The following is a 20,464-nucleotide window of genomic DNA, read 5'->3' as shown; positions in this document are numbered from 1 at the left end:
ACACCCATGCATGTTGTTTCGAGGATACCTGGGAAGCTTCCCCTCTCGAGAGGAAACGCTTCGGGACTATTTACCTATAAGGATGTAAATACAGCAGAAAGAGATATGAAAACAACACCCGGTCATCATCTGTAGCGAAAAATGCGGTAGAGCGTACACGCTTAACAAGTCACTTACAAACAATTTCAAAATGCATTATAGGTGAAAGTGAATCCTGAATCGTCCGTTTGAGCTGTGGCAGCCGTTCGTTACCAAATGTCGGTGCTAATATGCGTTTTCAATTGTAGAGTATGCATCTGGGATAGGCCTGGGAACAGGAACCTTAGTCCAGTTATTAACTCAACGTCCAGCAACCGTGCCGTGTAGTCCAATAGCAGCTCGCCCTTCGGCTGGAAATGATTTCTGGATAGTGCACGCTGTGAAGTGATTTATTTCCTTTAAAATGACGCTAGTCGACTTACAAGACAGTTAAAGTCCTTCTCCATGACGGGAAATATGAACGAGAGCACCATCGTGTCCGAGGAGTTCACGCATGATGCTCCGTCTACGGACCACGGTCCAGCACAAGCGATTAATACTCGATAAATATGTGATGGAGATGAGCTGAAATGATATCGTCGCTTTGTTTGTTTACTTACATTTCTCCGTACCCATATAATCAAGTACTTATTTATTGGGTTGAAGAAAAAGTCGTTTGCGTTTTTTTTTCAAAGTGAAAAGGTATAAAAATAAAAAAAATAGATTAAATAAAAAAGCATTTCCTAGTACACATCATTTGATAGGGAATTGCTGAATCTACGAAAACCGAGTCCTGACGTTTGCCCTGATTTTGTTGATTTTCGTCATTTCAGATCATTGAGATGGAGCGTCAGGATGAGAGAACTTATCACTTTCGACATCTTCAGCTCTTTTTTTATAACTAATCAAGGTGGTTAAGGCCACTGAGATTTGTGCTCTGCAAGAAGGGCATCGAATAAAGCATGAAAATTTTAAGGGAGCGAAAAGGAAAGAGGGAAAGAAAGAAAAAGCATGGAAAGAAAACGAATGAAGAGCATTGGAAAACTATCGGTAGGAAACTGTTGGAAGCGATGGAAACCTGAGAGCATGCTATTAATTAGTTTGCAGAGGTAAGAAAATGTGGGCAAAAAGTAATAAATCAAGAATTTCATATGCTTCCCTCCAACAATTTCGTGATATTCAAGCTAAATGTGAAAGTTCGAGTCTCAGAAAACTTTTCCGAATATAACTTCAGGCTATACTGGGTTCCAGTTATTGTTTTTTAGGCATATTTGGCTCTTTTCCATTTTGCTCTTCTCTCAACGATTTTGTCTACGGTTTTTGAATAGATCTCAAAAAGAGAATCTTATGACATATGTTGTTCTGCAATTTCCATTTCATGACAATTTAAAGGCATCACCCCACGAATCTGAGGTGGTACGGGTTTCAGGTGGAGTATTCGTTTACGGGATCGTAGATTATGGACAGGTGGGTGATTCCGTCCATTTCTTCTAATTGCCGTAAAAAACGGCCCGGAAGATGCGGCGTGTGCACACGGCTGGCGCGCTCCAATCGGACTCGTTGTAGGAAAGCACCGGAACGCTTGGAGCCGTTTCTTCCGGTCCCTTTTTTTACGGCAATTAGGAAGAAATGGACGGGATCACCCTCCTCTCCATAATCATAGTCAACGATCCTGTATACGAATACTTCACCTCCGTGCCACCTTAGATTCGTGGGGTGATGCCTCTAAGAGCAAGCACTGTGGCCGATGGTACCGCTTCTTTACTCGCTGTCGGTACTCATGCATAGTATTATATATTTATTTACACGCAATAAAATAAATAAGAAAATAAAGTCGCTGGCGTTAATCAATCCGCTTGAGATGCGCCACCACGTTCACTTCAATTCAGAATCGTTTGAGGTTTACGAACGTGTACTGCAATGACTTGCGTGGGCTAGACATTGTGTCAAGACAGTGTTTTGATGCCCCCAGTTAAGTCTGCTACCAGTTCATCGAGCGATGAAAAGCTTGGTGAGCACTACGGCGGATTCCAACCTCCAATTGATCGTGCAGGCAGCGGAATCTCTGACCGACTGCGTTACACCCGCCCCTTATTTGCACATACAATTATTTGTCCATTTTATTTGTATATTGGTATATTTGTAATTTTCCGAACATATCAAAATGAGCCACACACAGAGATAGCAAGCTACTCTTATTATTTCTAGAGCAAGCTAATTACGATTTTAAGCGAATTACCTTGTCTTTGTGTCGGCAACACCGTCATAGTTGTAGTCAAACGCAGTTCCAGTAAGAGAAATGATTTGTCCGAGCTTCAAGGCAAGAGATCGAGTGTACTCATTCAGGGGATCAAGAATGTCTGAATCATTTATTCGGAGATTAGCTCGCGGGTCTAGAGAAGAAAACATTACCGTTGACAAATCCACTGTTCCAGGTTGTCACAATAGATCGAATATTAGCAAGTTCTAAATAGAAAAATTCCTTTGCTTTGACTACATTTTTTTTAGTAAAAATTCCATGAATTTTCCATAATGACTCGATGAAATATGGTGAAATGACTGCTTTGGAGCAAAATTAAAGAGTCGACAGAGGATAATCGGAGGACCGCCAAAGTATCGTTATCACCCTTCGTATGACACACTGAGGGCAGGAGAGTGTCAAACCATTCACCTGAACCAAGGTCTGCTGAGAGCGTTCTCCTGACGACACCTGTCGCGTTGATTCGATCCCAACACAGGTTACCGTACTTTGAGTTAATAAATTCGCAAGTATTCGAAGCATTCGTCTCTTCTTTCTTCATCCTTTCAACCACGGTGACAGTAGATCCTGAAGTACGGCACTGGAAGGTGTTGTAAAATCGGATAGAGCTAGAAATCTGATATGATAACCTATTTCACCGCTAGTAATTATAGACTTTTCACAATAATTCTGAATGCACCGTGGCGTAGTGGACGATAGTTGAAATGGAAAACTTGGAGGAAAAGCACACGACAATTTGGCATTCAGTCGATTCTGCAATGGGCTCCTGTTGTGCCTAAAAGAACCGAAAACTAAACAATAACCCACAAGTTGTTCCGCAGAGCATGAGCCACAATCAACGGCACCAGGAACGCCTATTGCCAAGCATTCCCTATAAACTAAAGTGTATAAATAATGGAACAACTGCATAACATCTATGTGCAACCTACGAGATAGGGAAGTGAAACTGAGGAGTCCTGAAAGGTGGATGAACTAGGATGTCGTCCATAATGCCTAGAGTTCCATTATTAGGGGTGTCATGAGGTAGTTCCAGGAGATCTGAATTTCTTCATAAATGGTATCTCTTTACCTTCACTCTATTTCCAGAACGCATTTCTAGGATATCAAGGGAACCGAAGAACCCGAATTAACGCAAAATCATCCAGGTCTTTCTTATTTCTGCCGCTCTCCTTTCTCGAAATCTGGCAAAACTCTTTAGAGGAGGCATACCACGAATATAACATAGTGAGGGAACCAGAGGGAAAGGCTAGAGATGGGGTTATAGATTGCGGGATTCAGGATGGTTCAGCTCATCTCTCCCTGATCTTTGTAAGGAAAACGGCGTGGGATCCGCTTTTGTTCCTACGAGGTACCTTAAAGGTTTCACTTAAATAGGCTGATGAGAATACACCACTGACCTTTTACCTCTTGCATTTGGATGCAGCGCGTGCGCAAAGGAGGCGCCTTGCAACTGAAATCGTCGTGAAAAACACACCTTCCACGTCTAAGCAGAGATGAGACCACCCCGGATCCCGCAATTTATAACGCAATCGCTAGCTTTTTCCACGGATTCCTTCACCACGCTCATTCGTGGTTCCTACCTTTAATTCCAGAATAGCTCACTTTCTACTTGAAAATCTTGAAATGCAATAGAATGCGTACCCATCCATAAATTCAAGTACTCGATGTTTTGAAAGGCTGGCAACACCACACCCTTCTTAATAGATGGTCCCATAGCGAAAAATATGGTTTGCATAGGTGATCGTATGTAATCATAGCCATGATCAGCGCTAAGATGCCAATCGTCTGCAGGAGTGCTGAAAAACGTAGCGGTTTTAGGATTGTGATATGCATTGCATCAAAACTCCGGTATATTCCACATTTTCCAACGTTATATCTAACTTTTTTGAAAGAAGTACCGCGACAAATAGAGTGGATGTGAGAAGTAGAGTGGGTAACAGGTTTTGTGATGTTGGAGAAGGTATAAAACCGCCCTAGAGTTGACTAAGTCTTTCATCCCCCTAGAGTCAACAAATTGGTTTAAAAATGGAATCAAACCTAAACTAGTAAATCAATGCTTTTTTGGAAGCGTAAGTTAGTGAGCTCACACATTGGCTCGCCATCGCAAGTGACTGTAAAGCTGCACGTGCGTTCACAAGCGCCAAACGATTCTGAATTGAAAACGAACGCATAGGCGAATCCAACTGATCAAAGCCGCGCACTTTACACGTTGCCCTTCATCGCGACATATTGCTCGGGGTTACTCAGTCCATGACTGAGTAACCCCGAGCAATATGTCGCGATGAAGGGCAATATTCAAGTATGTCAATATTCAATCTATTTAAAAAGATGTGTTATTTTTGGTGACTTGCGTATACATGGGTAGTGTAGGCTCAAAACGGGGCCGCGTATACAAGTCTGATTGGAACCTGCCCGTGGTGGAGCTGCTTTAACTAAGCACAATCATTCGGCTGTACGGATTCGGAACGTACGAGCTATATGACCTGCACAGTTATACGGCGCAAGATTCTCACACACTGCAAAAAGTGCTGTCGTCCTGCACATTGCCAAATCCTATAACCTAAAAATGAAATTCCTGAAGGGAGCATGGAATCATTGGGAAGAACCATTCATTTCGTCATACTGAACAGCCCAACTCCAACAAACCGCACTGTCTAGGGTTCTACCATATCTCTTGTGCCATTTGCTTGCTTGCTGTCCTGCAGTAAACACACATCAGAGATTGGCCAGTTCTACGATGATGTCACAGTCGACGCAAACGGAGGGTGAGAAAATCCGATTCAAAATATTCAGCGCCACTCTCGAAAACTCGATGCGAGGATTGAAATGGGATAAAATGGGAGTAAACGTTGACCGCCAGCAGTTAAATCATCCTCGTTCAGTTGATGGCACCGTTCTGATAACATCAAGCATTAAACAGGTGGAACGAATGCTGGTCGAATGGGATGAAACGTGCACGATGTTTCTGAGGAGTGGTCTTGGATGCCCTATTTACGCTGAATAGAAGAAATAAATCCGAAAGTTTCAGCTACGTATATTTATGTCGGAGAATAAACATGTTGAACAACTTTATCTCCGAGAGGCTTGGGGAGCATGTAATAGCGTCGAGGATGTCATGATGAGAACTAAGAACATCCGGCTCTGTATAGAGCTTCCTGTATTAGTTTCAATTAGAAAGATCTCCGCAGGAAATCAAAATCATCCTAGCTTCTAGCTCGAGAAAACGGCATCTCTGGACAGATCACATACGAGAATTGCAACATTTCACTTATCCTGCTGACAACTCTTGCACTTCCGTAACCCCCTCTGCCTCTTCAAAATAGAACAAAAGAAACAGACTGCTCATCGTCTGTTTCTTTTGAATCTTTATGTTCTTGATTTATTACTTTATTAATAAAGTTTAATCACCCAATGTCGAGGAAACCCGCATGACACGAGGTTGATACACTCTGTGCCCTCCATTTCAACACCGTCTTCCTTCCTTAACCTACGCTTGAGAAACTTGAATGCCAGGAGTATCCAGCTTTGTGCGAGTGAAAGAAGGAATTCGAAGTTCAGTCCTATATCACCTATCAAGAATCGGAGACGCTACCGCATAAACCAAGAAAACAATAATTAGGGGGGCCGCAGACATGATGCGTTCCAACTCCAATACTTGGACCACAGCCGTTAGCGAGTGGATACCGCGCGGCATCAAACGCACCGCCGGGAGACCGATGGTTAGGCCTCTTTACGAAGTCCTTCAAAGAAGAATGATTCTTGCTCTTTGAGTCTCTTAAAAAAGCAAGAAGAGAAGGCACAGGGCAATCCTTTCGCGCAATCGAGACAAATGGAAGCATTACTGGTGCATTCTTGAGCAAATCGATCAACGGCACATATGATACAGATGCATTATGAGTCCCTGGACCGACCCCTGCCCAACCCCCCCCCCCCCCCTTACGGAAGATGATCAGTCCTTCCCTCTATCTCTTCTTTAATTCAGAATGTTTTGCGTGAGTCACCTATTTTCAGAGATGAAAAATGATCCTTATCAAAAAATGTGGGGTTTGGGATTTATTTAGATTTTTCGCTGAACATCAGTTGTTCTGGTGACGTCCACTGAACTACTCATCCCAAACTTTCACTTCTGAAGTGGGTAAGCAAACTGTCCAGAATATCATTAGAGCATGGCCCCACTCAATTTCCCCTGATCGTCCTAAAAACGGCGTGGGAAACGGCGCTTGTTCCTATTCCTATGAAGTAATAAGAACGAGCTACCTCCTACATACCTTACATACTTACACGCTCCAACTTCGTATTTATGTATACTCGAATAAGTTGCTGAAGAGACCTACCAGATTTTGGACCGCCCGCCTCGATTGCGGCCTGTCCTCAAGGGGGTTACGTTTTCACGTACCTCGTAGGAACAAACGCGGTTTCACACGACGCTTTTCAGGACGATTAGAGGGGGTGGAGCGGAAATAGGTTCATACCCATAATCTAAGCCCCAATCCTTATATTTACCCACGAAAATCCCAACATAGCTTTGTGGAACGCTGCTATTAAAACAAGGCCATAACTTCAATAATAACTATTTCTCTTTAAAAAAGAATCTTTCAATCTTTCCTGCCAAGACTTTGGGAGTGCCGCAGTTTTTCATGATTTAACGTATAGTTTTTGTATTTAATACGAGCAAACCTGTAAAACGACGTCCCCAAGTTTCCTTCAACAATAATGTCGCCAACTCTTTTCGTTTTCTGATAGTGTTTCCTTGTTGGTATAGTGCTTCTTTGGTACACTTTCCACTTTTTTCCTTGATCACATTCAAACGGTCTCATTAATTGACTCACAGGCGCTGCTGAAATAGAAATCGGTCGTATCTTTTCGCTTAGTCCCACTACAGGTATTTTCAAGTCATCCTGACTTTAAGTCATCCAGAATTAGAAATTTTGCCGAGTGCATTAGAGTCACTACACCAAAGAAAATGTAGAAAAGAAAATGACAATAAAAACATCTGCATACCTGATCTGTGTTTATAAACTCTTCCAATCACTCCAGATGCAGATATTATTTCAGGATCATTGATAGAATCCGAGATATATTGTGTGCTATTCGTTAGCTGCATACCTTGAAAGCAATGGGAATTTGTCAGCATTTACGAATGTCCAAACGTTATGAAATGAAGGGATTCCTGAAGACTCATGTTTTTCCTGAATCTTCTCTTTTACACCTCTTCTCAAGCCTGATCTAGTCTGTCTGACCTATCCTATGCACTTTATGTTCTACCCTATCCTATGTACTTTATGTTTTGGTTAAAAAATGAAATTGAAAAAAGCTGTCTATCTAATTCTCTAAGTCTATCTAATTCAAATCTTGCCAAATTCTGAGACACCCTATACTGTACTTCCGCAACACACCCCTGACAAAAAACTTGACATATGGTGCAGTTTAATATGAACAGTGACATACGAAGTGGAAAAAACTAAAAGCAGCACAACGACCGCTAATCCTTTTATTTTTTTTTATTTTTTTATTTTTTCACTTATGGATGGCGAGAAAGTACTGGTAGATGTACCACCTCACGTGATCGCATCGTGCTGCGCCGGGGTTGGCCAGACAACAGTGATGCTGCAGCGATATCTGGAAATACTTGCAAATACGGCATCATCTCTGTAAAGGTAATGAGTGGTAGTAATATGACAATATTACAGTAATTGACATTTTTATTAGCCTTGTGTTAAAACTACATGAAGAGGTTAAGTGGAGTTCTCATCTATGCGGCTGGGAACTGCGCGCTGTAGCATCACCGTCGCCTGGATCCCCGAGATCCCCACATGATACATGATGCGGTCGCATGACTGACGCTCGTCGAGAATGCGTGCTACTCAAGCATGGCGCTTGTAAGCTTGTACAAACCCAATTCAGAGTCAAAACACAAGTCTTACCATGGTCGGAAACGATAACTAGATTGATGCAGGAGAGAAGACCATTTTCATCCAAGGTGTCGATCAAATATCTAAGATTCCTGTCTATGATGGCGATTTGAGATTCAATCTAGAACATTCTATTGTCTTGATTTTTTTTACTTCTTAAGACATCTAGCTATCCTCACTGACATCTTTATCATCTAGTTGATAGTGTCCTGCGGTATCCGGTTGGTCGAGGTAGGCAGTAATCAAACCTGGACGACTCTCTTGAGGCATCAACAACCAATCAACAATCTGAAATAAGTTGGATACCTCTTTATTATTCCTAATTTATTTTACAAGATTTAAACTGACAGCTTCTATACGCTTTTCTCTGATGAACTCTTTATTCTGCTCTTCAAAATGCTCAAAAAGAACTAACGCAAACTATTTTGGATTTTTTACTCCTGATATTTCCCTTTATTTACCGTTCCTGACCATCTATTTTTGAATAGGGAGTATCAAGCATTTCTGTCCAATTCGCAAAGTAAATCCTTGCAATTTATGCAGTTTTACCGGTCAGTGCTAAAAGTTGGAATCTCTTTGATATATTCTTTTGGAGAAAGTTCAAAGCCCCCTTATGTCGTGTTTTGACGTCTACTCATTAGCTGAGCACGACTACCATACATATTCTTTGGCCTTTACTTAAAATTCGGTTACTTAACGGTTTACCGCCGCAAAGTGGCATGGAGGTGACTCTGAGCGTCGAACTGCGATGCACAGCTGAGGTACGTCCTTCGGCAGGGTCTACAAGCTAATAACTAGCTCGACATATCTGACATTCCGAATTTCGCAAGGTGGTTCCCTGATCCATATAAGTTGAGCGACGACCTGTGGTGAAAGCTAAGCTCGCCATGGCAAAGCTGCTTAGTTGAGCAAAAAGTCTTTTTGCCACTCAAATATATACACTGCCTAAGTACCTTGAACATTGGGCTCTGTCTTCTCAGATGTCGAACGGTATGGCGAACAGCGAGAAACGATCAAATCACAGGTTGTTCAGGCCGTCTTCAATTCTACACCAAGGGACGCTTGCGTGGCTCGCCATGGAAACTGTCTCAGACTGCGTACTTACAACGCGAGAACAGTGTCCACAGACGCTGACCTACATGCACTTCTCGGAGCAATCAAATTCCACGTGATTGCTCTGCAGGTGACCGAGAGCAGAAAGAGCGACGTACGACAGATGAATAACAGTACATTCGCCATTCGTGGAGAAAGGTTTCGTCGCGAAATGTAGGCGGTATTGGTTGTAAAGTGCCTTCTGTCGTTCATCCTGTCGATTCTCACGAGATCACCTCGTCTGATCATTCTTCGCTTCCGCCCTCTGCACCAAAAACCCATCAGCATCATCAACTGCTACTCACCAACATCATCAGCTGATGAATCCGAAATGGACGCGTTTTACGAGCAGCTGGAGGGAGTGATCCGCAATGAGAAGTCCTTCTACAAATTCGTCGTCGTGGACTTCAACGGAAAGCTAGGAAAGGCTACAGAAGAGGAGTACAGGACCGGAAGTTTTGCACTAGGGGACGAGGGGAAAATGAAAACGGAAATCATCTCTCCTGGGCGCTCGCCTCTTTCATGGAACCTTCCTTTTCATAAAGAAAGGTGATCGTCAATGGTCATGGGGATCACCGAGTGGCACGATTCGTGCAGAGATCGACCACATACTCACCGATCGGACATGGTGCCTAGTTGAAGTTTCGGTGGTACCATCCTTCTGTAGTGGTTCTAATCATGTCTCCTTCGTGCGAAAATACGAGTTAGCCTCGCACGATCAATGGAACATCTGCTAACAGCAACGAAGGATGAAAGAAGTCATTTACGACGATTGTATGCTTGATGACTCTTTGTCCTAAGGCGAAGATGAAAGAGCAAGATCCACCCACCATTTCAAATCGGTTCCTGAATGGCAGGTCTTTGTTATAGGGAGGTGATATATCTGGACGAAGACCTGTAACAATGCGTTTGGAGGTTATGATGAGAGGAAGAAAAAGAAAGAAGAAGAAAGAAGGAAGAAAAATCGATCCTACCTGAAATATTGAAGCCACATCCAACCCAATATAGGCAAGCCGTTTTACCACCATGTCGTTTGTATATGTTCCAGATCTGACGTGATTATTCACAAAGATAGATTTAATTCTCCGTAAATGCACATTTCTAAACTAAATCTAACCTGGAAGATATTTTGTTTCTTACCGGGTCGCCTTGATAGTAGCCGTCCACATCTCCTCGCTTCATACTTTCTATCTTGTCCGAAATGTTCGGGTCAAAGATGTTGTTGTCAACTACAATTTAGTTATTAGTATAGCCAAAACCGCACTGCATACAGGAAATCAGACAAACCACACAGAAACTCATTTAATCACCTTCTTTTTTATCTGGACATATCTCCCAATCCTGTGTAGTGCAAACACGGTCATATAAGCGATTGAGTATGTTGCCTAAGATTACTAGGAGGAGTTACATTCGCTACAAATCCTTCAAGATTTTCAATCGTCCATTTTACCGTATTTGCACTTTGCCGGAGGGCAAGATATGTCCGAATAAAAAAGAATGTGATTGCATGAGTTCATATGTGGTTTATCTGATTTACTGTATGCAGTACGCTGACGAATACGTAGGAGAAACCGCTAGATCCCTATATGTTTGAGCTAAGGAACACCTGGAGGGCGATAGCAAATTACTTGACTCCGCTGCATTAGGCAGCAGTAGGGGGCGACGTCATAACAGGTTTTGAAGTTAAGATCACGATATTCGCTCGACAACCTAGTATTGCGGCGGGCAACCCTCTGGAAGCGTTTTGGATTCACTCCAAGAGCCGAAAGATGAATTGCAACGAGGAATGCCTCTATATTATTTGATTGCACTAGTCACATCACCACGAGTATCTAGCTGTTTCAGCAATATCCTCCGACTCTTACGCAAGACTTACCACACTTGCATTTGCAACTATGATACCCAAAAATAAATTTAGGATCTTTTTTATTGGGAGGATAGGACATTTGGTCGAATACCTCACGTTCTGGATAAAGCGTTTTGGATAAATGCAAAAGGTCCAAAAATGAATAGAAGGAAGAGTGATTTCATCTTTTCAGGATTTTAAGAAGCGCAAAAGCGTTAGCCAATAATAAAGGGCTATAATAACTTCTTGTCCGGCTCAAGCTAAGGACACAAACACTGGATCGTCATCATGCAGAGGTTTACTGAAATTCAAACATAGAGGCTTTCATGCTTTTTATTTCCTCAGCAAACTCTTTGCACGTTTCCACCACAGTTAAGAGCGCAACGCAGCCTTTCAAGCAGATACCTTCGCCCAACTGTTGAAAATCGCATAGATAAAATTAAGCCAGAAAACGTTGCTCGAACTCACCTATGCCGTGTGATTCTGGATATAGCCCTGTCACCATGGTGTAATGGCTTGGGAACGTCCTCGATGGGAATGGTGGATACACTCTCTGCAGATTTCTACACAGTTTTCTCTATGGAATCCATGAATGCCTTGTTTTTGTTCCAGAAAATCACGTTATGTACGTTTTCACTTAAAAACACACACACACCCAAGAGAAGAAAAATCACCGGCATAGAAACTAGTGTAAACACTTGTTACCCATTTCTTCCTCTAACGTACCTTTCAAATTAGTTTTGATAGAATTACTTTCCTTTCGGACGGCGTTACAAAAGAATTTGAATTTTACTCACTTCGGCTTTTGCTCCACATTTTGCAATGTAATCAAGTGCTGCAACAGTGAAACGATCCAGATATTCACGAGCAAAGCCATCCAACGATAAGACTACCAACGGCGGTTTAAGAAAGCTACAAAGATTGAACGTTTAAAAATTCTGCATTGTGCACCACGTGCTTAGGCCAAAAAAAAAAGAACTTCAGAAGGTAGACGTTCTACTGGACTTGAGGAAACTTGGGTGAACTATTGCGCTGTTCTCGGATAACAAATGTGTGATTTTCCCTTAGCATTAATACTTGGGATAATAGCAGTTTAGTTCACAATATACCATGATCATCGACAACCAAAAAATCCCGAAATTTGATTGGCTAGTTGATTGATCTTAACCTTTGAGAAGGAAAGAGCGGATACGGGGGCGACGTGAAGGTACTACAGACTCGCGACGTGTTGGAAGAACCCGTTCAACTACTCTATGGTCACATTACGGTCTCAATTAAATTACTTTCCTTGTTATCCTTCCTTTCCCTCCATACCTAGGAGCTAAGGAACATCAATTAACTCACTCCTTACGCTTGCATTGCCCTGGACATCCTTTCACTTGTGGGTAGGCTTGCGTCTGTTGTTCCGGTTCAGGTTCATGAACTTCGGCTTGTATTGGCGGAACGTCGGGAGATATTGGTGGGGCAGAAGGGCGAGGAATATAATTTTCCCACCCTGTCGGTAGCTTCAACTTCTGAATGGATCTATTTTTAGTCGATTTATGAGTTCGTGATCTGCTACTCCTGTGCTTCTGGTGCACTTTGCAGCATACTATCGGAAAAGTATGAGAAATGACTCTGTTTAATAGCAGACTCACGTCTAGAGCCTCCTTAACGTTCTGCGGCAGTTGTACCTGCGCTTTCTGCACTTGCCTCTCCATATGGCCAAGCCTTACGGCTACAATCGCTGATAAGATGATCCCAGCAAGCATGAACAGAAGGAGGACGCATACAAGGATGTAAAAATGACGAAAATGTTTGCCGGTGCGAGAAGGGTAGATCTCGACGGAACCTAAAGACGATATGTTATGAAGGGGACACCGATTAGCCGTGCATATCCATGCATGTAAGGGACGTGGATATAACTTAGACGAAAGGAGCGCAGCGCAGCCCTCACCAAACACTGTACGAGTCTTCGTGGTACGGATAAATCGATTGCTTGTAGGAAAAACCTACTAAATCTAGGAAAACATTTGTAACTTTAGTTTTTTTGGTTTGGTTCATATTACATTTTATTGAAATATTTCTTATATTAGGTTGAGTCATAAATAATTTCCGCCCAGGCGCGCGGTGCTTACTGTTATTGTCAACGCATACAATGGGTCACCCAAACAAATGGTTTTTGTTATCGCTACGCAGAAAGAACTTTGGTTAGTCTTTATGCAGCAGTTTAGTGTTTTGCATGTTGCGTTTTGTTTTTCACCTTCACCTTGGAATTGGAGAATCAAAAAATACATTTACCCTACGTGATGCTATGGGAATTTAAACAAAGTAAGAGTGTTGTGTTCACGATTCAAAAACTATGCAGTGTATATGACGAAAGAGTAATAACAGATGGAGCGGTGCTTGTCCAATTTCGTTCTGGAGGTCTGACCTTGAAAGACGAGCCAAGGGGAGGTCGCCCTTCAGATTTCCATGAAGATATTTTGAGGTCAATGTTGGAATAAAACGTCAAATAACGAAAGAGTTAGTAACGAGTTAGCTCAGTACGTCATAATCAACTGTTTACCGCCACCCCGAGGAATGTATGGAAAACAAAACGGAAGTTATTCATGGCTCAACCCAATAGATCATGTGGATCGCTTCTGTGCATCATCAAATATTTCTCCCTATGGCCCCTCCTTGGCCAACTCCTCTTCTCGGCCTTGCGAGTTACAACTTTGGATTACTAATAAAACTGCTTCTTTCATGATGTTGCACACTTTTGCTGTTATGAATCCCAAGAATTTTGCAAAAACTTCCATTATATTTGAGAACAATGAGAGACCTAGTCAACTGCAGCTATAAAAGTCCTTCAATTCTAAGCCACCATGATTAAATTTGATATTATGATCAAATAAACTGACTAAATAAGTCGATGTTATTTTTTTCCTTTATTTCTTCAGAACAAGCAGTAATATTACTTTGCAAGCATATCTTTAGCTATCAACTGAAGACATCATCAAGGGATCTTCTGATCTTTTCTCGAGAGGATTCTCCTCAAATTATAGACGATAGGATAAGAAAAAACGAAAATGAGAAGAGATTGTTGTTTGATAACAGCTAGTGGCCTTTTCAGCATAGATGTCACTTGAAATCAATTCCTTTATCACGGGTATGTGTAAGGCTACTATTTCTCAGCCACATAAAGAAAATATTGTTCGAAAATAGCATACAAACTATCGGAAACAGAAGAAAATAAAAATTGAAATGGCCAAGGAGCCAAGATTTTTCGCGTGGGTTGTGCGCGTAAAAAATCACTGACTGTGTGTTTTACTTCATTCACTTCTGCACTAAAAAATACATATGAACAGAAAAAAGGAAGACTCATAAATACGCATTGATACGGAGGCTTTCAGGCTTACGTCTCGGACGAGTGGGAAGTAAAAACAAACAAAAAACCGGAACTCATTAGATTTTTCCCACAATGAAGAAAAATAGATATCGAGAGGGCAATTCGCGCATTTTCGACGCTTGTGATTCATGAGTGGCTAAAGGAGAAGAATATAAGGACGTAATGTATGGTAAGAAATGTAGATTTTCTTTTATTCTCCTCATAGACTGCATCCGCGTGATTGAAGCTGCTTAAAAATCCTTACCTTTCCTACTTAAATGGATGGATGTGGGAAGTAAAGCTTCAAAGAAGATGGAAACCACATCTTTTACCGTTATATCCTATTACGTTGGTACAAAGCTATAAAATTTCACAGCGCTTAGATTAAATTGCGATTCCTCTCTTAGAGTAAAAAATAGAGAGAAAATACAGAGAAAGGTTCTTCATAATAAGGATGTTAGGCAGGAAATTAAGGATGATGGGATCTCAACAAATTGAAAATTTCAGAGAAGAAAAAAAAAGACTTGGTGGGCTATAATGTTAGTCTTCAATCCAAATTTAGTGTATTTTAGCTAGTGTTCCTGTAGTTCCACTTGCTTAATACTTCAAACATATACACTATACTAAAACACATACACTATGCACATACACTAAAAATGAGATCCAGCATAGCTGATTCACATTAAAACGCACAAAAGACTGAAGGGCTGCACGTTTCTGTAAGGTTTTCCTAGCGATAGCATCGAAACAACGCAAACAACCTTGAAGAGCGAGTGATTTTGTCCATGTTCGTACAAGCAGCCGTCAACCAGAAAGTACGGTAGCATAGGTGTAATGTAGCAGTATAAATTAATATTTTATTGGTAAAAATTAATTAGTATTCGATTTATATGAGAACATATTCATGCGTTTAAATGCAGGAGCGATGACAAATGCGAAGGCGTTGGCATTAATGTTCGCTTCGAAGACTGCGATTTAGTCAATAGAGACGTCAGAATTGGTTTCTTTCATCTCCATGTAATGTGCGAATAAGGAATTTCTTGAAGAAATTGCTCTTCATTTGATTCATCTGATTGATGCATTGCGGCGACGAACACACAGCAGAAACGGCTGAACCTCTGTGCGTTTGACTTAAAGAACACCTGGACAGCAAAAGGAAATCACCTGACCGCTCATCAGGTCGCTGCATTAAAGGCATCACCTCACGAATCTGAGGTGGTACGGATTTCAGGTGGAATATTCGTATACGGGATCTTAGACTATGGAGAGGGGGGTGATTCCGTCCATTTCTTCCTAATTGCCGCAAAAAACGGCCCGGACGATACGGCTTCCAGCTATCCGGCGCGCTATTTTCTACAAGGAATTTGACTGGAGCGCGATCTTCCGGGCCGTTTTTTGAGGCAGTTAGTAAGAAATGGACGGAACCACACCCCTCTCCATAATCTACTATCCCGTATACGAATACTCCACCTGAAATCCGTACCACCTCAGATTCGTGGGGTGATGCCTTTAAGTGATCATAGGGTGCGGCGTCACAACGGAGGAGACTTTAAAGTTAAGATCACGATATTGGCGCGTAAATCTGGCATTGCGACGCCTCTGAAACCGTTTCGGATTCACTCCAAGAGCCCAATAATGAATCGCAACGAGGAATGTCTCTGTATTGTTGGTAGCGCTACTCACGTCACCATGAGTGTCTAGCTGCGACCCTAAAGAAGGACTTACTACACTTACATTCGTAACCATGAGACCCAAAAGTAAAATTAGGATCTTCTTTGTTGGACGAATAGGGCATTTCTTCGAAAAAACCAGGCTCCAAAGTTCAGTGAAGGTGAACAGGATGATGGAAATCCTGTGTGAACGGTACGCAAAAGCATAAAGAGTGCCCTGCCAGACTTCAACAGAGTTTGAGAACACGTTCCAATAGGAAATGAAATGCAAGGAACTTGGCGCCCGTGCACAACAACAATTCGTTTTGCTTACATCCAAAAATCTATTGAAAAATTACGTTAGCTGAGTTTCAGAAGAATAAAAACGATAAATCAAGAAATTGGACAGTCACGTCAGCCGAAAAATTTGGAATCGTGGTCGGCTTTCACTCCGTCTGAAAAGTTTTGAAAAAGTGACGCTCGAAATTACATTTGAGTTTGAAGGGTAACTAGAAATTATGCATGCTCTGCGAAGCTTCCAAAAAAATCGAAGAGTTTCAAATAGAGCTTTGAAAAACAAAAGTAAAAAAAATTGAATTTATTGATTGCAAAGTTGAAAATGAATATGGAAGGAAGTGTGCCTATCAAGTAAACAAAGCAAAGAAACATTTGTATTGTGTAAGAAGTCTAAGCACATGTTTTGTACAAAAACGTTACAGTATTTACTCTTTAGGAAGTAAACTTACGTTATTGAATACGCCAGGAGGTCTCCTTCAGTATGCTCCCTCAGACAGCGCATGTACTTATTCCACCTTTCCTCCATTTGTTATAAACAAATGGAGGAAAGGTGGAATATCCCAGAAAATGGGAAATCCTGGCCCCAAAGGCCTCACGATCATGATGACTGACGTGATCATTTGTTTAGAGGTCTTCGAATCTCTCATCTCTAACGTCTCGCAGAACCATTTTGGACTTCGGAAGCAGAAAGAAAGAGTGTAACATATCGAGAGTCTCCGCTGTGCAAAAAGAAAGGAATTCGAGAGTTTTTGTTTAATTTTGACACGGTTTTGGTTCCACTGTTTGCTGGTTTCCATGAAATTATTTACCATAAAAAATACTTACGAACAGATAAATAATAATAAATAGAAGTAGGAATTGACAGTCCAACCACTGAAGGGTTCTCGCGAACCGTTGAGAAAGTCATTGTTCTATAGATTTTTCTAAAAGGATCCACTTTGCTCCTTACCTTTCTCTGGTGAAATCGCCGTCATTGCCACTATGGTGCCATTGTTCTTCAACGAACTTTCCGATGACATCATCGGAGTCTGAAAGTTCATCCTCATGCAGATCGTGCTATTGACAGGCAGATACAAACCATTGACAACTCAACAGAATTCTTTTCCAGCGAGTCGTAGCACGGTAAATATGTGTGTAGAGCGAAAAACATACGCTTCGATGAGCGTTACCAAAATGTGAATGACAAACATCGTCTACAGAGCATAGGATCAAAAATTTACATTCATGCAACGCCCTTCCATCAAGAACACAATTTCCACGGATATGGATCGATAGCATGATGCGATTATCGAGAGTGCCCTTGTGGCAGGATGACAGGTTTCGTGCTGACAGCAATAGACAAACATCAAAAATTCTGAATTGAATCATAGGGAATAAACAGAAAGTGTAAAGTGTACGACGTGGATCAATCGCAACGTGTTGCGCGGGACAGGTCTGGTGGCAATTTATCAACGCCGAAGGCGTGACAGCTTGGTTGGCTCCAGGGCGGCTTTGAACCATGCAGTGGTGCACTCACAACCGGTCCCCTAACCACACCAATGGAACATTAAGAAGGAGACCATATTTCCCCATCGTCGTCAATGTCTCATCTCCCCCTCGCCTTCTCTCTACATTTTCCCACCTACAACTGCTTCTTTCACACATAAAATGGAATATAGGCCTCTAAAATAAAATTTTGAGATAACTTCGCGCAGGAATGTTCGAGCTATGGCGCCATATGTAAATAAAGAACAGAGAATGCTCTTCTTTTACACTCTTATAAAACCATTGATTTCCCCCCATCTCTCGCAAGTATTCTTTTTCTATTAATTTCTTCTTAAATACTTTAGGATTTTTTTTTAAACCAACTTCCAATAATCACATCATTCAAATGCATGTCTGTATAGCGATAAAACAGTATAATGGAAGCACCGTAGATTGAAGACTTATATTCGGCATTCAGCATACCACCGCCATGTTTATAGTGGAAATTCCATTATACCGCCAAAGAGAATGAGACGTTATACTAGGAAGATTTGTGGGGAATTTTTTAATTTCCGGATTTCCAGCGTTCCATACGTCATACAATTTTTGAATACTCTACTTTTCGAGACATGCGCAACTGGCTCATTTGTCCGAATAGTCGTTCACTTCGGCTTTAGTTATGGTAAATCTGCCAATATGGCCGAAGATCGTAGTATTTTCACCAAAAAGGATTTAAAAAAGGGTGAAAATGTAAAATTAGTGGACGAGGACTACAGCTGAAAATATGTGGATGATCTTGAGAAAATGCATTTCCTAGCAACCGAACTCAACAATTCATTCTCATTCAGGTAGCACTGACCACACTGACATGTATTCTTCTTCAGCGTCGGTCATAAATTAAAAAGGAGGGGCTCCAAGTAGAAGAGCGGGCTGCAGTAGAAAGTATCTTCGTTAACCTTTTTCGATTTACTGCTACGAATGGCGCAAAAGCGCCAGAGCACTGGTTCATCCTGCGAATCACCGATGCACCTACAATCGTTCTCAAGAGCTTTCATTGGGGACTGGTGAGGGGTAGCCTTTCTCCCTTAATTTAGTGTTTTTGTAGGAGTTTGGCAGCGGAAGTGGTTGGTCTGTTGTTTTCTTTTTATTTGTGACAATGTATGATTTATTGGTTGCGCGTGTGAATACTGCTCGTTCTTTGGTTGTTCAGAGTTCAGATATATTTCCTAGCGCGATTCTTCTGGGGTCCAAAAACGGATATAACGCAGCCTAAGTTTACCCTAATGAAAATATATTTGACTCTAACAATTTTTTTGGTATTCTTACTTTAAAAAACTTGTCGAGAATGAAAAATATTCTTGAGAATAAAGAGTGAAAGTAGGATTTCGATTTTAGTCTTTTTCTCAAAAAAATTCTCCTTTGTCTCAGTTCATAGGAGAACGCTGATGATGATGAACTAATCCGAATTAATTGTTCGGGGCTGACCAAGCGCTACATTTATTCCTAATATATGGCAGTGGGACTAAACCACCGGAAAAAGTGGCCCAAAGTTTTTTCGAATGTTCGGAAAAATTTCCCTCTTCTACCTCTTCATTCTCCAGTAGAGTTGAAATAATTTCTTAGTTTCTGAGTACTTGAAATTTCTATTTATGTGCTTCCACCATAGCACAACACTATTCTCCTTTGTTTCAACTTATGAAATGTTTTGAAATTTTGTGAAGAAACGTTTTCTGTAGAAAAAAAGTAGATTCCCTTGGTCGACGCGTAGCCGAACAAGTCATACTCGACCTATTAGAATATTCTAGAACAGTCAGGAAACGTTTTCAGGTATTCAGCTGATAATCTAGAGACGACGAACACATGTATGCTTAGGTGGAACTGGTTGTTTTTGAAATGCATAATTTATTCCTGTGTAGGAACACAAAAACAAGAGTGATATCGAAAACAACAAAACAGTGACAACATTCGGTGCAGCTGACTTTCAGGCCTTTTTCTGAGTGTTCCGTTTCTATGGAGATCCCACGGAGATCGTTTTTCAATGAATCCTTGATAGCAACAACAATAGTTCCGTAAAAACACAATCATGGTTTGGGGTTCCATGCAATGAGACCGATATCACCTAGAGCGCCATTAAGAGAAAGGATAAAGTCTGAAATTGAAACTGTGGACCGCTTCGCCTCTACCTGGACGATTCACTTTAGTTTGTCTCGCTGTGTGAGACAAAAGGTCTTAGCCTGGTGATCGCGGGTCAGATCGACTCAGCGAAGAGCTACAAAAATTTTGGAACCCTTTTTTAGGGGCACAGTTTCGATCAATCATTCAATCCCACAAGGTTGCCACTGGTATTTTTGTGAAACAACATGCTCGATAACAATGAAAATAACAACACTTCTTCTTTTATAAAATATTTCCTTCGTTTATTTATCGCATTGCCGATTTGTTCGAACACAAGTCAACGCTGCTAGAAATTTGTCTTTCGATGCGCACGAAGAAATGAAGGAAATGAAACAGCTAACATTTTACGCACCACTTCATCGGTACCATACGCAAACGATGAGCTTCTCATAGCGTTTC

At 41.4% G+C, this 20,464-nt stretch overlaps 1 protein-coding gene across 1 annotated transcript; it reads right to left on the bottom strand.

The window, feature by feature from the left end:
* Nucleotides 1–248: 248 nt before the first annotated feature.
* Nucleotides 249–20,456, bottom strand: RB195_013884 (uncharacterized protein; the record flags this gene model as incomplete). The annotated part of the gene is made up of 22 exons (XM_064203894.1): nucleotides 249–389; nucleotides 462–603; nucleotides 2,258–2,378; nucleotides 2,431–2,484; nucleotides 2,690–2,845; nucleotides 2,908–3,031; nucleotides 3,086–3,149; nucleotides 3,208–3,316; nucleotides 3,920–4,074; nucleotides 6,956–7,115; nucleotides 7,280–7,384; nucleotides 8,203–8,311; nucleotides 8,374–8,478; nucleotides 10,113–10,177; nucleotides 10,257–10,332; nucleotides 10,423–10,511; nucleotides 11,597–11,681; nucleotides 11,926–12,040; nucleotides 12,473–12,642; nucleotides 12,766–12,959; nucleotides 17,376–17,454; nucleotides 20,418–20,456. 22 exons carry the CDS (start codon nucleotides 20,454–20,456, stop codon nucleotides 249–251), a joined length of 2,457 nt encoding a protein of 818 aa, XP_064059775.1.
* Nucleotides 20,457–20,464: the final 8 nt, after the last annotated feature.

Source organism: Necator americanus, chromosome V, assembly GCF_031761385.1.
Source record: "Necator americanus strain Aroian chromosome V, whole genome shotgun sequence".
Lineage (NCBI taxonomy): Eukaryota > Metazoa > Nematoda > Chromadorea > Rhabditida > Ancylostomatidae > Necator > Necator americanus.
Note: the sequence above shows the minus strand (reverse complement) of the source record. Positions and strands in the feature narration are given on the sequence as shown.